Source organism: Actinia tenebrosa, unplaced genomic scaffold (genome assembly GCF_029948245.1).
Source record: "Actinia tenebrosa isolate PJP-AT-01 unplaced genomic scaffold, QUT_ActTen_1.0 PGA_scaffold12__29_contigs__length_12842862, whole genome shotgun sequence".
Lineage (NCBI taxonomy): Eukaryota > Metazoa > Cnidaria > Anthozoa > Actiniaria > Actiniidae > Actinia > Actinia tenebrosa.
Genome location: NW_028292572.1, coordinates 1,751,265 through 1,772,550, shown reverse-complemented (window position 1 = coordinate 1,772,550; position 21,286 = coordinate 1,751,265). Strand labels below are relative to the sequence as shown.

Here is a 21,286-nt window from a genome sequence, read left to right as displayed (position 1 = left end):
CAATAAAAAAAAAGGACATCCGGCAAACCGGGTAAAAAGACCGGATCAGTTTTCTATATATTTTGTATGTTTTTGCGAAAAAATTACAGATTGTTTCTTGATATACATGGTGATAATGGAATAATTCACTCATATATACAAGGACGTACGTATGGGTTATTTTTCTTTTATGTTTTGAAAATTCAATGATCGATCTGCAGGTAGGCTTATTGATATTGAAATACACTGCAATACTAAATGCATAACTTATAATTCAATTTATCTGGAATTTGTCAAATTCTCTTCTATTATCCCATCGATCCTCTAAGTGCATCAAAAGATTAACAAATTACATCTCATATTCCTAATTTTATCTGATTATCTTGTTTATATCCCATCAACAGCTATTACCTTTATACGTCTTTCAAGCTATTGAATAATATATAAGGCTGGCGCGACCAGACACATCACGGGTATGGATCATTCTACACGATAAAAACCTTTTCATGACACGAGTCAAAAACGTCTGCGCATGCTCTGAATCCGTATGTAAATTAGTCAAAACATGTAAATTTGACTTTCGAACATGCCTGATACATTGGACTTCACAAAATGCCAAAACTTAGTGTCCATGCTTGAAACTCTAATCCTTTCATATTGTGTTTGTTAATACAGTATCTTGGTCTGACAAAAGTATATTCTCCAACGTTATTGTATACTTGGAGAAAACAAACATTTATTTTCTCGCTCAAACTCTCCAAAATTCTTAGAAAACGTGCTGAAATGCACGCATGCGCAAACTTTTTTCTCTAGAGTTCCTCTTCATTAGTTCTTCACATGAAGAATACTAGTAATGCGAGATATTTATATACTGATCTCTGGTTTTCACTCGCGACGCAAGCATAAGCATGAGCACAAAATCATGCATTAATTGTATTGTTTATATAAATGATACTAATATAAGGATAAATTTAGGCTGCGTTAAAGGTGCATCCAAGTTTGAGTGTTGATAAAACGCGACCGCGTTACATTATTTTTTCATTTCATTTCCTCCTTTCCTTTCCTTTCCTTTCCTTTCTTTTCATTTCATTTTCATTTCATTTGAAAGGAAAGGTTTTCTTTTCTTCTTAAATAATAAGTTACTGGCCGTGACAATTCTGTTTAGTCCTTATAAACTTTCCTTTCCTTGTTTCAACTGAATCCGAGTTCAAACGTGCAGTTCCTATGACATTTTCAGAGTGACAATAGCTGCCAGCATCCTACGTGATCTAATTTCCTAACCAAGAAAATTAGTTCTTGTTGTTTGCGAGGTTTATTGAGTATTATTTATTGGCAGATCCGGAATTCAGGGGTGCACGATATGGCGCATCGCACCGAAGGCGTAGAAAATGACATGAATTAGATAACGTAGAAAATATACAGTTAATTTTTTCTCAACTATAGGCCATTAAAAAGCAAGCTCAATAAACAGGATGCATTTTAGTCTAGCGTTTGTAAACAACACTCACATTGCACTGTAGACCATCTGACAATGCAATATGATTTCTATTTTAGAAAAGATATTGTACTATTCACAGACTAGGAGCGCAAAGATAATATTGTTTGTCAATTTGAAAGTTTCCGGGTGTGTCCTGGGAAAAAAAAAAATTGCAAAAATATTTGGTAATTTTTCTATTAACTGGATTCTTTTTATTTATTGCCCAACAAGATCATAAAGAAAAATGTATGGTGATTGGCTAAAAGATAGAAACAAAATCAACCGTTATTTTTTCAATCTCGTAACCAGACTCGTTATTTCTTATTGTTAGTCGAGCATGCGCAGTAAGAAATAAGGGCTCTGGGTACGAGATTGCTACCTTTCGTCACCAAAACGTCACTACGCTAGCTCAGTAGGGCGTCCCCCATATAAAAAGCAAGGCAAGGTTACGTACATTGATTCGCTAGCGTTGATTGATGAACTAACGACAAAAATCACAGGACTGAAAACATCAGGCGAACTATTTTTGGGATACTGGCGTCGGTTTGAAGTTATTACTCTTTTATGAAAGCAAGAGGTCCGCGACAATAAAAGGCGCAACGACAAGGGGTAAGAATTCAGTACGAAAAAACTTATAAGAGATTGATTTTAATTTTCTGTTTCAGGTGTGTAAAGCCTAGAAAGACTACTTGATCACTTTCAACTGGTTCTACTCCGCGTTAACTTTCTTCAGTGTCCTAATTTTGATCCTATTCTTTTCTTCTTCTTAGTGCTCCTTGAATAGATATATGCCAAAAACTACAGAGGAAAGAGACTAAGTCTTAAATCGATCAAGGAACATCAAATTGTTTTCGAGGAATACAAATTTTTTAAAGGTAAGTTATTTAGATCAAAGCAAAGAAACACGACTTTGTTTACACACTAAATGACTGCAACTTCTTATTAATTTTTACTCTTTGTGATTAAACTCAGTTTCTTTTGATTATCTTGATAGATTGAAGCTTTACAAAAGTAATAAATGTGTATGAACAAAATATCAAATACTATGAATAACACTCTAATACCGTTTTTAATAGAAGGTTTACAATTAATTTTGTTAATCAAAGGGGGAAAGAGGCAGTATGAGTATTGTCTGTTTCTCCATTTTCCCCGTGTTTTGTAAAATATATTTCGAGTGCAGTTTTCAAAAAAGTAAACATTACTAGATGTTTAAACAGTGAAATATAATTTTCGGTGACCTCTTGAAGGTTTTGTAATGAGTTTTTGGCATTGCATTGATATAAATTGCTTTTATTCTCTTATAAAAAATAGTGTAAAAAAAACAACAAAACAACAATTTAAGAGTAGATCTCTGTAAGACTCAAGCAAAGTGGGAAATTAATTTTTTTGACCACCCTTGAAATTTGGTGTTCGAGTAGACCATCATATGGGATGTGTAAAAACACCAACAATTTTGTCACCAAATGTACTGTTGCCATGGAAACGGTAAGTGTTTTACGAGACCTTAATTTACAATTTTTGGAATGAATTAAACCCATTCGAAGTTAAAAGTGGTTTGTCAAATTATAAGGCCTAAAATTCAAAATGTCCTAAATTCAATTATAACTAAGCTTTGAAAATTAGCACCAAAGTGATGCAATAAGCTAAACAGGTATTCGGAGATTGAAAGGTAATACCTAAACAACAAAATTCTAGCAAAGAAAAATGATGTTCTGGTCTGCAAACACGGTAAAATTAACTTTTATTCAAAGTAAATAAACAAAGGGTTATTTGCAATTTTCGTCATTTTCAACCTATCTTTATCGATTCATCGTGTCTTTTGTAGTGCTCAACTTTCCAAATTTTCACACAGAAATGTTTCTTGGATACTCAATAAGCATTTCTTTCAAATTTTCTCAAAATGAGCATATTTATTACTTCGTAGCCTTCAAAAATTCAGCATTCACTATGAATGTTTTATTGTTAATCGAGAATTCGATGACTTGTGTATTCTGTTGAAATTACTTTATAGAACCACTTTATTATTTTCTTGGATTTTAGCTCTTTACGACCAAGGTAGCTCGGTAACTGTTTATTGAGTGTCATTACATCTGGTAACCAAATTGTTGGTGTTTTTGTGCATCCCATACAATGGCCTACTCGCACACCAAATTTCAAGGGTGGTCAAAAAAATTCACACTTTGCTTGAGTCTTACAGAGACCTACTCTTAATATAAAAGAAAGAAGTAGTAATTTTATGTATTGTTTTCTTGGAGTTCCCTCATGAAAAGGACTTAAGGGTGATGAGGTCTCCTCCTTAAATAAAGTATTCATTCATTCATTCAAGAAAAAGAAAGAACGAACGAAAGAAAGAAAAACAAAAGAAAGAAAAACAAAAGAAAGAGAAGAATAGAAAAGAAGAAAGGAAGCAACTAAAAAAGTAGAATGGAAAAAAAGAAAGAAAAAAAAGAAAAAAAGAAAAAGAAAAAGAAAGAAACAAACAAACAAACAAAAAGAAAAAACAAAGATGTTTTGGTGCCAAAATAACAAAATAACAACAAAACCCTTAAAATATTGATTCAAACTGAACGAATTCAAGCGAGCTCTTAACATTTATAGAACATTTATTGATGTTTGTCTCTAGGAGTCTCTAGGCATTTTTCATTTCGCGCTACAAACGAAAACATTATGACGACCATCGCACCCATCAACACCGCTGGCATTTCAACAGCAAAGGCTCCCGCAGCAGAACCAGGTCCAGACTGGCCCGTAGCCAGGAAACTTTGGGGTCCAGCATGGCAACTACACTGGATAGGACTTGGTGTGGCCTTTGCTCTGATAGCACTGCATTCACTCGTTGCGATGTTGATGGCTGATAAGAGTAAAGCGTTTACCAGGAGTCTCTTGTTCTACGCCACTAATTCTCTTCTGCTTATGTTTGGAATTGTCAGATCTCTTTACTTATGGATCAACCCCTATGAATCGGCTGAGCACGACATTTCCTGTGAACTGTGGATTACAAGAGCTCTATTTGGCCTGGCTTTTCCTTGTCTAACTTCTGCCTTTTGTCTCGTTCATGTGGCTTTTCTGGAAGTATCCAAACTACAGCTTGGCTCCGAGAAGCTCCACAGCTTACCATTCTTATTCTCCATCATTGTCTTGCATTTCACCGTTGTTCTGGTTGCACTCGAAGCAGACAAAACTGAGCTTCTGATTGTCTGTCAGTCGTTTTTCATCGTCTGGGGATTCATCAATTCCATCGCTTTTCTCTACAGTGGAGGTAAAGTCATCTTGACATCGAGGAGAGCCAAGAAACAACTCAACCAGATTAACCTACAAGAAACGAGCAACGATAGAAATGCAGGAAGAAAGAATTCTACCATCAAAGTAGCCAAGATCACAATATTGACTGCCTTTCTTGGGTTTGTGTGTTGTGGTCTACAGATCTACTCCATGGTTGGGGTATATGGTCTGTACTCTAGAGTCGTCAATCCCGCTCCCTGGCCTTGGTACGGTTTCCAGACGTGTTTTCGTATAACGGAGATAGCGATGGGTTGTACTCTTGCTTATACCGTCATGCAACCATCAGAAAATGGAAAAAGAGTTCTTTTCGGGAGTTCACGATGCTGTAGAAATGGAGAAGTCGCGCCGGCTCATGATCATAACCTAGTCAGCGCCATTACAACAGCTTAAACACTGAACTGAATGCTACTTCAAATGTAGCTTATAAAAGTTAATTATGATTAACAGTTTAATTCTATGTAAAAAAAAAAAACATATAAAAGCGAAGAAAAATATGGTGCATACTGTGGTTTATGCCGTCACATTATCTTAAGAGGACATTTTTTTCAATAATGAGCAATAATGGCAAAAAGCGCCAAAAACTAGATTTTCGTATGAGTTTTGATCGCAATTTTCGTTTTGGGCTAACATTCAAATCCTTTTTAAAACAGTTAGAAACTGATGTACTATGATAAAATGCCTGTTTAAAGCGGTATTTTCAATTTTACAAAGATGTTTTGTTGCATTTGTGTTAGAATGTTGAATTGTCAGGCTTTTTTGTCAGGCTAAAAAATATATGGGAAATAAGCAAATGAAGGCCTAAACCTCATTTTCGAATAAAATGTTTGCTTCGGGTTAACACTTTGATTCCACTTTCATCGGCCATCTCCACTTCCAAACAAGCTAAACTTTCTGAATAACAAGATTTTAGCCTCGTACAAGACAGCCTTCCTTCAAGAAAATAGTTTTTGGCGCTCAATTTTTGAATACGAAAAGAATTCTCTCTTAATCTAAACCAATAAATAATCAAAAATTAAATAACTAGACTAAATAATTCAATTATAAAATACTAAATAAAACTTATGCAAAAGATATTTATACTATATTCCTTAATAAATCTGGATGACCATTTCAGTTCAGTTCGTCTCAAACCATATAAGTATTGCATAACAACGTTAATGTCAACTCATAATGAATACTAGTTATATAAGTATAGATTTCAAAGCACTTGGGATTCGACAAGTGCTGAAAATGTTCTCGGACAAAGTTCAATTATTAATTTATAGCCGTTTTAATAGTGGCCGGCAGTTTGAGCCCTTTACTAGATAATTACTCGAAAGCACTTGGAACTCGACAAGTGCTGAAAATGCTCGGCAAAGTAAAATGATTTATAGCCGTTTTTGTGGCAGTTTGAGCCCTATACTAGATAATTACCTTATTTCAGCCTTTTGGAGAAACTCCAGGTTGATTCTCAGTGTTTTCAAGTGAGATGATATTTAGTATATTCTTTAAAAACTTCGAAGTCAGCTACAGTAAAGATTCACCTTGGAGCGCGCCAAATTTAACGCGCGTGTTAAACATATACAAATATATAGATTTTCATTGGCTGATGCAAAAAAGGCGCGAATTATTCTTATTCCAATCACAAGTAGCGTCCATAAAACAAGTCTTTCTGGATTTATGAATTTTAGAGGAATAATTTATAACTTAACTTAAAAAACAATTGTACATTATTTAATCTTGTATGTTTTTGTACTATATTTAATCTTTATTTTTCAAATGATATTGGCCCAGTTTACTGAGCCAATATTTGAAATTTGATTCTTTTGATGTTTACGCACCATTAAAAACAATATTAATAATTTGGTGTCAGCCATCTCGTACACCCACGTCTCCAAATCGTTAGGTTTGACTAATAAATAAAGAAATAATGTTTATAAATTGTAGGAAAGTGATTTTAATTTGAAAAAAAATTGGGGATGACAACTTGTGATTTTGAATTAAAGAATACTACAAAGAAAGCAAAAAAAAGTAACTCGAATGAATAAATATTAAAAGAAGAATAGGATATTAGAATAGAATAGAAGAATAGAATATTACATAATAGGCGAAGAGACATAACGAGCCACTAATAGAGACATTAACAACCAATGTCGTACCCAAAGCCCTTATTTCTTACTACTGTGGATACTCGAAATAATTGTCGAGCATGCGCAGAAAGAAATAAATGCTCTGGGCACCAATCTCGTACCCAGAGCCTGCGTTTCTTCTGGCCTGCGGCGAAGAACGAGGGCTCTTGCATAATTTATTTTTTGGCGCATGCGCTGTTTCCCGGAAATGAAATATCATAAATGAAAATCATGCTTTCAAACAGAGTTCTGTGTTCACTTTCGATCAAAATAAAAATAATAAATCGGGAACATATTTTTTAAATTTTTATTTGGCAAGTCTTTGAACACATGCGCTCTTATACCGGAAGTCCATGAAATCCTGGCCTCAAAAAATGGTTTATGCCAGAGCCCTTGTTCTTCGCCGCAAGCCAGAAGAAACGCAGGCTCTGGGTAGGATATTGTCTGGGTACGAGATTGATTAACATCCATTCTAATTTGGCAACTATTAATCAAGTCTATCAATCATTAATTCACACGACTACCAAATCAAACCATGCATAAAGAGCAAATATACCATGGTGCTAAGAACATCCATGGCTGACTTGCTTTTATGATCACGAGTGCTTCAAAACGCCGTATTCAAAAAGAAAGCGAAGATAAGACAGATATGGTAAATCAGAACACCGAAAATATGACATTAACACCTCCTAATCCAGATCCAAAGGCAGAACCAGGTCCAAACTGGCCCGAGGCAAGGAAACTTTGGGGTCCAGCGTGGCAAGTACACTGGATAGGACTTGGTGTTGCCTTTGCTCTGATAGCCGTGCATTCACTCGTTGCAATGCTGATGGCTGATAAGCGTAAAGCGTTTACAAGGAGGCTCTTGTTCTATGCCATTAATTCTCTGCTATTTATTCTTGGATCAGTTCGTGCTCTTGTCTTGCTGACTGATCCTTACGAATCTTCAGAACATGGCTTCAATATTGAATTATGGTTAACAAGAGTTCTCTTTGGCCTGGCTTTTCCTTGTCTAACTTCTGCCTTTTGTCTCGTTCATGTGGCTTTTCTGGAAGTATCCAAACTTCAGCTTGGCTCCAAGAAGCTCCACAGCCTACCATTCGTATGTTCCATCATTGTCTTGCATTTCATCGTTGTTCTGGTTTCAGATATAACCGTTGCACTCGAAGCAGACAAAACTGAGCTTCTGATTGTCTGTCAGTCGTTTTTCATCGTCTGGGGATTCATCAATTCCATCGCTTTTCTCTACAGTGGAGGTAAAGTCATCTTGACATCGAGGAGAGCCAAGAAACAACTCAACCAGATTAACCTACAAGAAACGAGCAACGATGGAAATGCAGGAAGAAAGAATTCTACCATCAAAGTAGCCAAGATCACAATGGTGACTGCCTTTCTTGGGTTTGTGTGTTGTGGTCTACAGATCTACTCCATGGTTGGGGTATATGGTCTGTACTCTAGAGTTGTCAATCCCGCTCCCTGGCCTTGGTACGGTTTCCAGACGTGTTTTCGTATAATGGAGTTAGCGATGGGTTGTACTCTTGCTTATACCGTCATGCAACCATCAGGAGAAGGCAACAAGGTCCTAAAGTGCTGTTAGTGCAACATTTATACTGGTTTTCATATGCTTCAAACCATCTGATTATGGGTCTTTCTGCACATTTTATCAGCGTTTTCATAACTTTAACGATTAAGATTTTTTTTGTTATTTGAACCAACATGGCGACCGCGTCTTTTGTTCTTTCATTCTCTTAACATGGTATTCAATAAATATACATTATCTCAGCTTCCCGCTTCTATCAGGTGATCAAACATATGTTGAGTGTTAAAAACGACCAATTTAAAATTATTTTTTATTCTCAATTCGTTTTTCCAAAGTTTTTCTTGTGGTATCGGTTTGAATCGTTCTTTATGTATTGCTTTTGCAGTATATATACTTTGCAAATATGTCAAACGTTATTGTTAATTAAATATACCTACGTATGCAGGTAATGAAACTTTCTTATACAAAATATAATTTTTAAACTCCATATTACTCCAACTCGAAAATCGGGTTAAATTCAGCTTGTATCAACGGAGATGTTTTGACATGAATCAAAATAATCTGACAATGATCAAAGTTACTTAAAATGTTTTTAACAAGCCCATTGTTTGCTTTAAAAAACACACACTATTACCGATCGACTCAGAAACGACCACCTCTCGCTTTTTTATCGACTTTAAGTGACCGATTTTACTAAATGAAATTAATGTTTCTTTCAATCATTTATTCATAATGGTAAAACACATGCGAGATCAATATATAATCTGTGGAGAAACGAGGGTATTTTAATAGAATAATGTATACCAGCTTATTTTGCTGGAATTAAACAAATGCAAATATCCTAGAAAATTGATATCAAAGTGAATAAATTAAGTATACAAAATTAAAAGTTAATTTTTCTGGTTAAAAACAACAACAGCCAGTAACAAAAATAACTGAAGAAATAAATGAGTACAGATTACGGCGATTATAATAGATGCTCTAAGTAACAATGATAAAAAGATAATAAGTATGATAATCTCTTAAACCGCTTAATTCTAGTATCACTAAGAAGTTTTGTTTGCTCATTTATTTCAACCTCTTCCCCAGAGCCATTATTTCTTACTGCTCATGCTTTGGGTACTAACGAGATTAAATCCAACAATTTTAAAGAAAATCAGTGTACAAATTTGGAAAGTATGTTCGGTAATTGTGTATAAAAAAACAACAATTACAAAAAGTATAAAGACGCATTCCTTTCGTAATACTTTAACGTTTTCTTGTTATTTTATTTATTTATTATTTTTTCATAAAATACTTTTTTATTATTAACTTTTCACCCATGATTATTGGTCGTCCTTCTATCTTAAAACCAGTGTTTTGTTTGCTCATTTATTTCAACCTCTTCCCCAGAGCCATTATTTCTTACTGCTCATGCTTTGGGTACTAACGAGATTAAATCCAACAATTTTAAAGAAAATTGTACAAATTTGGAAAGTATGTCCGATAATTGTGTATAAAAAACAACAATTACAAAACGTATAAAGACGCATTCCTTTCGTAATACTTTAACGTTTTCTTGTTCTTTTTTTTTTTTTTTCATAAAATAATTTTTTATTATAACTTTTCGCTCATGATTATTGGTCGTCAGTTCTATCTTAAAACCAGTGTAAACCGCGCTTGAGTTCTTTGCAGCCAGCTGCTTTTTAAGAAAAGTTAGATATGCCGGAGAGAAACCGTGTAGTGAATGATCGATCGACTTCTAATACGGTTTCTCCAAAAATACGAATTCTTTAAAGGTGAGCGGATAAATATGTAGTATATAGTCATATAATTATGAGATTATGTATGAAAAAGACAACAATAAAGTAAATTTATTTGATTTGCTTAATTGAAATTAACGGCGCTGGAAAATTAGGAATCGTAAATCTTGGAATCCTTCCTTGGACTGGAATGAGTCGGTTGGATTTCAAAATAAAAATTTTAAAACTTAAATATTTAGCTATTTAGCGCGTTAATAAGTCAATTTGTCATATTATAATCGACTTTTCATCGTAAAATAAGAAATAATGCCTATAAAACATTTTATTGCATTGCAAAGCGGGTTACTTACCGGCAATTAGACTCAGTCCCTCTCCGTTTAGTGTGGAACGCCCAGTCAAAATTGTCAATTATCTAAAAGAAAAAGAAATTTGCTGTTGAACGTCAAGATATTAAGATTATTCAGTTTTCAAAAACATATAAATGAAAAATACCATCTCAACCAAGCAAGACCGTTTCTCAACAGTCGTGGGACTCTCCAGCGCGGGAGTCGCGTGCTTGTATCCTCGTCTTCATGGCTTTTACACCTCACGTACGACGGCCATGTTGATTCCTGTAGCTTGTGGAGCAATGGCAATGTATTCTTGGCAATATTTACTAACCAAGCCGCTGTCTACACGTGAACTGCAATGTAGTGCGTGTGCATCTATTAGAGGAACTACTATTACCATCTTCAGTGGCTGCATTCTACCAACATTGGCTTTAGCTCTCATTGGATTCAAGCGTAAACCATTCAACCTAGGAAACAAGAAGGCTGTCAGACACTTTTTCGAGGTATTATCTCAGCCGTATAGTGGTAAAGATAAGCCTTACATTCTTGGACTTTGGGGACTGCAGGGTACTCTTGGTATTGGACTGGTAAACTGGCAAATATCAAGCATTTGAAGTGTGGTTACGTCACTAAACCACAGGAATCCCACGTATACGACTGGTGATGTTGGCTCCACTCCTGTAATACGTCTGATAAATCTATAAAAATACCATGAATAATATATGATATACAATCTACATTTTGTTGTATTGATTAAAAACAACTCACAACATATCCATGCAGAACTTCTGAAGTTTTTATTTTTTGAACTATAATATCTGTACAATAACAATGTTGATAAACGTTTGTAAATAATGCGCTCTGAATTTCTATATCTATATATCTTTTTCTGTATTGCAACGCTATGAAAGAACCCATACAATTCTGGGGACGATTTGGTTCTTCAAATAAACTTTAGGGGTCATAATAAATTATTATAGTGAGGACACTCTAACCATGAACACATTGTGCTTTTTTACTACTTTTTTTAACATGCATCCCTTGAGTGAATCATTTAGAAATAAGTTGTCTTTTGACCACATAGCATATTTGAGTTCAATCCTACTTTTTTAGAGGGTTTGAAGCAGTAAAAAGCTCAGAAAATAAAAATCTGAATAAAGTGTTCATGGTTCCAGTGTCTTCACTGTAAATTAAATCATTCAAACCGAGACAAAAAGCTGCTAAAATTCAGCTAATCCCTTTTTTTCTTATTAAAACTAATTTGTTAAGGCAACTACAATAATTTTTAGTTCAATTTGTTCTTACAGTTTGAGTTTTCATTTAAAGTGTATATGACACGAAAACATTTCATTGTTTAAAATGTATAGTTAATAATAATAAATATATCATAATAAAATTTGTTTCAAAAGCTTATTTCTTGAGATATGTTAGAAAATTAAGCCCAATTTGTGACGTCGTTTTGTTGACACGTACGCTAGATTCGGTAGTAATGCACTAAATATAAATTGTGATTCCTATAAAATAACAGCAAAAGGCATATTTTATTCAACTTCATTTGATAGCTTACGTAGTACTCTTCAAATGTTGGGAAACTGAAAAGTGTACTACCTGAAATTAAGATTCTACATTCAAACATATTTCGCGTATTTGCAACTAAATCTGGAGACTTGTAAACAAAATGACGTCATAACTTGTGCTAAATTTTCTTGAATTTCTAGAGAAATACGTTTTTGAAACAAATTTAACTGTGATATTCTTATTCATGCCAATAAAATACACATTTTTAACATTAAATTTTTTTCATGTCATATGCACTTTAACTGTATCCTTTATGCAATAGGCTATCTGCGCTGATAACATCATTTTACTTACCACTACCAGAAAGCTTTGCATGAGTATATTAGACACTCTTATTATTTAGAACAAAAGAGTGTGCAATGGATTTCTAGTAGTGGTAGCATATGCTATGATAATTCAAGTGGGCTATGTAGTCTGTAGTCTAGCTTCAGTTACTGGGATTTTCCAGAAGCCATTTAAATTGAATTCTTGGAAATGTTTGATAGGACTAACATATATATATTATAAATGTGGAGTTCCAAAAATTATCCATAACCCCCTCCCCCTGAATTTCCAGGGATAGGGGGGTCTTTAAAAAGATTCCTCCTTTGAGAGAGAGAGAGGGGAAAGATGTATGGATATGCGATTTCTAGAACTAAACAATTACAGATTATGTTGGCTTTATTAGAGGTCATTTACAGCATTTCTCAATTACGTGTGAAATTGTACAATTTGTCATCGTGATAAAGTTTTGGTGGATGTCAATCAATGTTTTTCTGTGACATTCCATAGGCACGCCCTTAAAAGCTTTGTGTTTTCTGACAATGCTGGGAAACACTTTGATTGGCATCCACCAAAACTTTATAATGTGTCAAATTTTTTTTCCACAATTTTGCAAGAGTGTAATTGAGAAGTGTTGTAACAGTAATAAGAAATAGTTCTTTATTTTTGCATGATCATTTTGACCCTGAGGACAGCAAGAAACCTACTGTCACCCTATAGCAGCCATGCGTTGCAATACAGGTAGTAGTCAGTCCTCTGGCAAAATATCTGTGTGACACATTGGGCATTTATCTTGCACATAAAGCCACTTCCTGAGGCACATTCCATGGAAGAAATGGTGGCATTTTGTCACTTTAGCTGACTGCATTTGGTCAAAGCATATTGAGCAGATGTCATTGTAATCCCCTAGCTCTTCATCTGTGGCGGATTTCAATGAGTTAAGCCTGCGGACAGCACTTCTTCTCAGCAAAAAGTTTTTCCAGCCTTCAACAGCACGACTGTAGACATTGAAGTATGCATGCATGCATATTATACCAGTACCTAAAAAATAAAAAAACAAAAATTTTAATGTTATATATGTAACCGGCGGCAAGGCGCTCAGCTATGAATCAGATTGCAAGTGGTTTTGACAAAAGAATTTATTGAAAAATTCACACAACTTTACAATACATGAAAAAAAACGGGAACGAGATTACAGGATATCTCTAATGAAAACAAGAAAAATATTTACAATGAGATAAAATAAATTTGTAGCTTATCTAAATAGCTAAAAAGTTATGAATAAAATACAGTTTTGCTGGATATAAATAGAAACGGAAATACGTAAATTACGTCACAGGTAATTTGAATATTGCATACTGATTAGCAGTGTTTACAATACGCGAGTGAAAATTACTAGGTTGCAAAGTTTAATGTACAAGTCGGTAAACCGTTTAAAATGAACTAAACCAATGGAAAAAGCAATAGGAAAAATTGACTAGAGGTTAACTATGGCTTTAGGTAAGTATTTTAACCTTTGTTTATGACAAACTAAGAATTACACGGTTTACTGAACACGCGGTCGCGACAATGACCTTGAGTGTAGAGTTTAAGTAGCGAACAAATTAAAGGTTGGAAAGAAAAGGTCTTTTATCCCGCAGTTAAGGCTATTTATCGTAGTAAAAAGGTTAAACAAGCGAGTAAGGCGGTAGCGATCCTATAGTAAACGTTTTAAAGAGTTTAAAAGACAAGATACACTCAGCGTGATTACTAAATTACTACTGCGTGAATAACTTTGTACTAAATTACGCGCTAATGCGACTAGAATTACTACAACATGAAACGAATGCTTAACAAATATGTAGAAAATCTAAGCTATAAAATATAATGACTAGTTAACGATATGAACATAGATTTGTCCTAAATCTATCCTAGGTAAAAGTGTAAAAGGCTGCAAAGATTCATACCTTTACATCGAAGAGAATTCCTTGTCTTGATATGTGAAAATATCCGTAGACAACGCAACGTCTTAAAGAACTTTTACTACACTGATTTAAGCTTAGTTTGGGCCTATTTTTATGGAAAAACCTGCATTCTTAAGACCTTACACATCCTATGCAATGTTGCACGCCCTAGGCGCAAACAGGATGTCCCAAACACGAACTTACGTAAACAAGCGCCAAACCTAGGCATGACTCACTGTAATGTAATTACGTACGGAAATTATTTCTTGCTTACGCATTTTCCACGCAAACAGTTAACTAAAGAATTACATTCCTATGTGTACACGAGGCATTCCTAATTAAAAATATAGATTTATGACTAAATAATTACTGTCCAAAATAGTGTCTTTTGACTCTGTCACACTTGCCCCTCCTTTTTGTTTGCTTCGTCCTCGAGCAAATTCAGGAACAATGATACGCAGGTGGACTCGTCAGTACTGAAGTGCGGATCTTGGAAGATTATAGAGGTTGCTGTGTTGGCCTGCCGTTGTCCTTGTGGAACGTCGGAGTACAGGTGCAGCCAGTTCTTCCTCAGACGCATCATCACTATCATCATCATCATCATCAGGTTCAGCTGGTTCTGTCATTGGTTGAAAGGCGATTGTCATTCCTCCAATGTCATCTTCTTCATCTGATGATTCTGGCGATGCAGTACATGTTTGTCTAGACCTGTCAGCTTGCCTGTGTCGTCCTCGTATCTCCAGCATTGGTCTTGGACACACTTGCATTTCTCCTTGACTAACAACTTTATCTCCTCCATGTCCATCAGCTCTTTCAACGACATATGTATTGTTGTCTCTTCGTTCGACGATTTTGTACACTTGGTTGTCCCATTTATCTTGAATCTTGTTTCTTCCTCTGACTTTACGGTTGCGAAGGAGTACTCGCTCTCCAACTTGTAGTGGTTCGGCCAGTGCTCTGCCCTTCTGGTCATGGATCTTCTTTCTGACGGTAGCAGCTTCCTTCAAGTTTTGTGTCACAGTGGTATAAGCTTCTCGTAGACGAGTCTGGTGCTTGGTAATCCATTGCTGGTTGTCTACTGTCACTTGTCTGTCATCATCAGGAAGTAGAATGTCCAGAGGTAGCTTTGCATCTCTACCAAACATCAGGTAGAAGGGTGAGTATCTAGTCGTTGCATGTGGCGTAGCATTATAGGCGTAACATAACTCTTTCAGGTGTTCAGGCCACCTTCTTTTCTTTTCTGCTGGTAGAGTTCTTAGAAGCTCATGTAGTGTACGGTTGAATCTTTCGCACTGCCCATTTCCTTGAGGATGATAGGGGGTTGTCCTTGACTTCTTAATTCCATACACTGCACACAACTCCTTGACTAGTTCTGCCTCAAATGACTTGCCTTGGTCAGAGTGTATTCTTTGGGGGATTCCATACACAAGGAACCATTCTTTAATCAGGGTCTTGACTACGGTTGTAGCTTTCTGATCACGGGTAGGTACAGCAATTGTAAACTTTGTGAACACATCTGTTAACACGAGGACATTTTCTCTTCCATCTGTTGCAGGCTCAAGCAAGGTAAAATCCATCGCTAGCACTTCCAATGGCCTAGTAGCTAGTAGGCTGCCCATCGGCGTCTTGACTGGAAGGTAGGATCCTTTGGCAATGACACATCTTTCACAATTTGAGATCCATTGCTTCACATCTCCTTGCATACCGGGCCACCAACATCTTTTCCTCAAGAGCTGTTCTGTCCTGTCTTGTCCTTGGTGTCCACATTGATCGTGCGCACCCTTCAGTACTTGTGATTTCATTGATGTGGGGAGTAGCAGTAACCGCAGCTCTCGTCCTTGTCCGACTCCTGTACGGCGGTAGAGAACTCCATGGCTTTCCTCGATCCTGTTCCAGTGACTAAGCAACTTCCTTGTATCCCTTGTCTCTTGTTGGCTTTGCCTTTTACTTGGCCGACGTCCAAGGTTTCGGTAGTGGAGGAGACGACTGATACATGGGTCCTCCTGCTGTAGTCGTTGGATCTCTGTGAGAGGTATGGTTGGGAATGAGGTTGCTTGCTCCTCCAGTGCACTTGTCTCTGTGTTGCTTATGAACGCTGCTGATATCATCAAGTGTTGACGTACTTCTTCTGGTAGGTCTGTAGTATTGGTAGAGTAGGCTAGTGTACTTCTTACTTCAACTGTGGTTGGTTCCTCATCTCGGTTGATGCGACTTAGAGCATCTGCATTCTGGTTGTGACGTCCAGGGCGGTACTTGATCGTGAAGTTGAAGTTTGCTAATTCTGCAGCCCACCTCTGCTCCACAGCTTTCAGCTTACTCTTTGACTGTAGGTATGTCAGCGGGTTGTTGTCTGTGTAGACGACAAACTTCGATCCCAGCAGGTACTCCCTGAACTTCTCACATACAGCCCACTTCAAGGCTAGTAGTTCCAGCTTCCTCGATGAGTAGTTCTCCATGTTTCGCTCTCCACCTCTCAGGCCTCGGCTGGCATAAGCGATCACTTTGACTCTTCCGTCCTGTTCTTGGGACAGCACGGCTCCCAATCCTTCGTTGGACGCATCCGTCTCTAGGATGAAGGGCTTGGTGTAGTCCGGGTAGGCCAGCACTGGTGCTGAGGTTAGTAGATTCTTTAACTTGTTGAAGCTCTTTTGGCATTCTTCTGTCCACAGTACGCCAATCTGCTTCCGGGTGGTCATGTTACTTCCTCCGCTCCCGAGCTCAGCAACTAACTTGTGCAGCGGACCTGCCACTTGAGCGAACTTGGGGACAAATCTTCTGTAGTAAGACGCGAAACCAAGGAATGATCGCACATCGCGCACTGTCTGGGGAACTGGCCACTCGTTAACTGTCTTTGTCTTTTCAGGGTCTGTCTCGACACCGTCAGCAGAGACCACGTGCCCCAGGTAGGACACCCGATCTCTGAAGAGTTGACACTTGGCTGGTTCAACCTTTAATCCATGATGCTTCAGCTTACTGAATACCGTTTCCAACCGCTCAAGATGTTCTTCAATGGTGGATGAGAAGACTATGATGTCGTCCAGGTAGACCATCAGGGTGCGAAGTATGTCCTCTCGGAAGACTCCTTGCATCAACCTTTGGAAGGTCGCTGGGGCATTCTGTAGTCCAAACGGCATCCGAGTGTACTGAAACAAACCCATGGGCGTTGTGAACGCAGTCTTGTGCTGATCATCAGGATGGACTTCAACTTGATTGTAGGCTGATGCCAGATCTATGGTGGAAAAGTACTTTGCGCCACGCAGTGCCTCCAGTGATTCCTCTATCCTTGGTAGGGGGTACTGATCACGCTTGGTTTTCTGGTTCAGCTTCCGGTAGTCGACGCACATCCTCAAGGCTCCAGACTTCTTTCGTACAAGCACTATTGGGGAGGCATAGTTACTCTCACTTGAACATATCACTCCTTTTTCTAGCAAGTCTTGTAGATGCTGTTGCACCTCCTGGTATTGGTTTGGAGGAATCCTTCTGTAACGCTCTGTGACAGGCACATCATCGTCTGTGTAGATGCGATGATATGTTGTCTTTGTACAGCCAAGGTCCTCCTTACATGAAGCAAACACCTCTTCATTTCTTTCGAACATCTGGAGAGCTTTCTCCCTCTGAAGTTCCGTCCCGGGGAAATGTTCCAGGGTAATCCCGTGAGGGGGTGTCTGTATCCTTTGCCAACGTACTTTGCCCACAGCTTCCCGTTGGGGTGGCATCTGAGGGTCAGCACTAAGGTTACAGCACACTGTCACCATGTTATTCTCGTGTAGGAACTCCAACTGCTCTCCTCTCTTGACCATCTCTCCCTCTCGCACAATTCCAATCCGCGTCTTCGGCTTCAGCCATATGTCCTTTGCCGTCTGGTTGGCAACTCTGACATAGTAACACGTCTTGGTAGTATCCACGAGAGTACTGGCCACGGTGAGGTTTCCTTCTACTGGTACACCAAGGGGTTCGATCACAGCATCAGTGCCCCATGATGGGCCTGTGACCAAGACATCAGATTCCGTGAAAGCAGGGACCCAGACTTTGTCTGAGCCGGCTACTTTCACGAACCCAGTTTTACGTTTACTCTTCTTCTCTTCATCTTGCAGGATCTGTTGGTATTGGGGCACCTGCCCAAGAACGTTGGTTCCCAGTAGGCCAGGTACCCTCCTCTGCATTACTGTAGTGGCTGCTGTGTCCTTCGTGATGAAGATGCCGCACCCAGGGACCACCACTCCTCCGATCTCTACTGTAGCGACGATATATCCAATGTAAGGGATGTCCAAACCGTTAGCTCCTCGCAGCTGCAGTAATCTTGTTTCAGGGTGTAGGTCTCCTAGGGTTGGCTGTAGCTTTTCCCTGTAGAACGACTCGGTGATGAGGGTAACCATGGAGCCCGTATCCACTAAGCTTTTCACAGGTACTCCGCCAATCCTCGCCACCACTGTGGGACTTGTCCCGACAAACTTTTCGTTCTGAAAAAGAGAATTAGAGCCACTACAGTTCCTCTCCACGGCGTGGCTCACTGCCGTGGAGAGCTGGAGTTTGACTCCTTCTGTGGTGCTGCTGGTGCCTTGTCTTTCAGGGGCTTTGGGCAGTTCGGCCGAAGATGTCCAAGCTCGTGGCAGTTGTAACATCTCCTCGGACCACGTGGGGGACCTCGTGGTGGTGATGGGCTCGCGAACTTCATGGTAAGTTGGGTTAGCAGCTTCTGCTGCTCATCCAGCAATTTTTGTTGCTGCATGAGCCTCTCCACCAGGGCCTTCTGTCCTGCTGTAAGCTCTTGGATGGCATTTACTTGGTTGCTCTCCACCAACACCTCCTTGGCCGCTGCATGGCGATGTGCTCCTCTATCTGTGTCTTCCGAGCTACGATAGGCCTCTTGCCTCACCTCGTTGAAGGTCTTCTCGGGATGTTCTCTGATATAGCGCTTGAGATCCCTGCGCAACAGGTTGTCACGCAAGTTCTCAACGAATGTGTCTCTGAGGTTCTGGTCCTTGTTTTCCAGGGCTCCTACGTGTACTCTGGTTATGTGCTCCGCCATTGACATCAGGGCATGGGCAAAGTCCTGGATGGGCTCCCTGTCACCTTGTTTTCTGGCGAAAAACCTCTGGAGAAGCTGGGTCTTGGTGAGCTTCTCTCCGAAGACGTCTCTCAGAATCCTGAAGAAACCCTCCGGGTCTGTCCAGTCATCCGCAGGCCTTAGTCGAACTTCATCTCGAGCCGCTCCTTCTAAGCTATGGTACAGGAAATCCACCGCCTCTTGAGAAGTTAACTTCTGGGCAGCCACAGACCTCTGTGCATCCGCTATCCAGTCTTCAAGCACCTTGTCGTCTCTGCCACCAGCATACTTTCTCAGCTTCTTCTCCCTTGGCACTGTCACTTTCACCACTGGTGCAGGAACAGGTTGGGCAGGGGGTCCTCCTTCAGCCTGCATGCCATCCAGCTGTGCCTTGAGTGCAGCCAATTGCTCTGTGAGTGCAGCCACAGCTTCTTCTGCCATGATTTCAGTCTCGTTCCCGTTGGTAAATAATCAGTAACTACTAATGTCAACTTTCTTGCAATCCCACTTCTGACACCAAATATATCATACCTATATGTTAATTAACTATGACGACAACAGTGACGATGATGATGATAGTAAATATTGTAGCAGTTGCAGTTGAAAATACTGTTTAATATTCACCCAAGGGATCAGTGAAAGTGTATATCACCAAGACACAAAGCAAGTATCTGTTATAACAGGGTTGGACGACTGGACCTACAGTCCTCATGGTAAGCCATCAAGGCCAGTAGCTAGGTCCGCAGTTTAACTGAAGTGTAAAAATAATGATCACTCACTTACCCACTATACTCCAGTTGCCAGATAATGCAGACCAGGCACTGTAGAAAACCACTACCACAGCAACTAAAAACTCAAAAACCTTAGACACTGCATTGACATAGTAAACACAATCATCCAAATCCTCCCAGCCATAATGAAAATGCACATTTGCCAGGAATAGGAAATATATACTTAATGCACCAAGCAACTGGACCATTGTTACCACACTGTTGGATATTATCACAAACAGCCAAGTTCCTGCTGAGAATGTGGAGCATATTTTATAGACCATGAAGGCTGGGATCAATAGCAGACACATTGATACAATAAGCCCTCTTATATGCTTAGAATTTAGTTTTCCCGTGTATGTGGCTCCAAGAACTGCAAGTACTGGTTCGGTTATCTCATAAGCATCTTGTACAAGAAGAGAAAGTGTCACAAATAAAACTAGGCTGATTATCAGAGAGCGCTCTTCACTCCCTACTTCTGTGATTCCAATCTGCAGATTTAGAAGAAAGAATGCAAGGCCTTCGTTGAAGCCAGGATAATGATAAGCTTCATACATGTCAACATGATTTCTCTTCAAGCAGTTTTGGGTAAGGAACAAGATGCTGAAAGATATTTCAGAGACAACCAAACTAGCAGCAAATAAGTTTGGTAGTGTAGCACACGAATCTCCAAAACTTGCAAAAGTCCAAAGCCAATTAATTTTCTTTTGCTGGGCAACTTTTAATCCAAATTTGATCCACCAAAGAAACATTATGACTCTTGAGAGCTCCATTCTAGTCCAGTGATGACGAATCACAGGGGTCCAGCCATAACCATCTACCATTCTCCATAGATTATCACTGGATTCTTTAGTACACTTTAGGAATTTTACACCCAGTTGAAGGCCTTTGCATATCAAATAGCCCATATATATTAACAGAAATATGTAACACATATAAGGCATAACCACAGACATGCATTGAAAAGGCCTAAAAATCAAGTCAAAACCAAAAGGTATGATCAATGTCAGGACAATAATCCATAATGGCTTCAGTTTCATCCACTCCTGTTGTGTTGCCATGGAGAGCCCTGTTGCAGCTATGATTTGACCATAGAAATGGTTGTCACTGACAAAGAATTTAAAGAAGGAATGAGGTTCAGCAGCTAAGACTCCATGATTATCATCACTGTTTGTACGTTTGACTTCAATAGCGAGGCTGAACATTATGTAGTTTATAAGTACTTGAAAG

At 38.5% G+C, this 21,286-nt stretch overlaps 2 protein-coding genes and 1 long non-coding RNA gene across 3 annotated transcripts; all 3 read left to right on the top strand.

Annotated features, from left to right (window-relative positions):
• Window positions 1-4,107: 4,107 nt before the first annotated feature.
• On the top strand, window positions 4,108-5,228 carry LOC148911921 (uncharacterized). The gene has a single exon (XM_089028482.1). It carries the CDS (start codon window positions 4,124-4,126, stop codon window positions 5,126-5,128), a length of 1,005 nt encoding a protein of 334 aa, XP_088884608.1. The 5' UTR covers window positions 4,108-4,123; the 3' UTR covers window positions 5,129-5,228.
• A 2,162-nt stretch (window positions 5,229-7,390) lies between these two features.
• LOC116302249 (proline-rich transmembrane protein 4-like) lies at window positions 7,391-8,628 on the top strand. Its single transcript, XM_031711481.2, has one exon. The coding sequence runs from the start codon at window positions 7,439-7,441 to the stop codon at window positions 8,441-8,443; it is 1,005 nt and encodes a 334-aa protein (XP_031567341.2). The 5' UTR covers window positions 7,391-7,438; the 3' UTR covers window positions 8,444-8,628.
• Window positions 8,629-13,492: 4,864 nt separating this feature from the next.
• On the top strand, window positions 13,493-14,618 carry LOC148911920 (uncharacterized). The gene is made up of 2 exons (XR_016119445.1): window positions 13,493-13,796; window positions 14,211-14,618. It is a non-coding gene; the product is annotated as an uncharacterized LOC148911920 (long non-coding RNA).
• The last annotated feature ends 6,668 nt before the right edge of the window (window positions 14,619-21,286 follow it).

Coding starts and splice junctions, on each gene's coding strand:
- LOC116302249 (XM_031711481.2), top strand. CDS start 7,439: ATGATCACGAGTGCTTCAAAACGCCGTATTCAAAAAGAAAGCGAAGAT.
- LOC148911921 (XM_089028482.1), top strand. CDS start 4,124: ATGACGACCATCGCACCCATCAACACCGCTGGCATTTCAACAGCAAAG.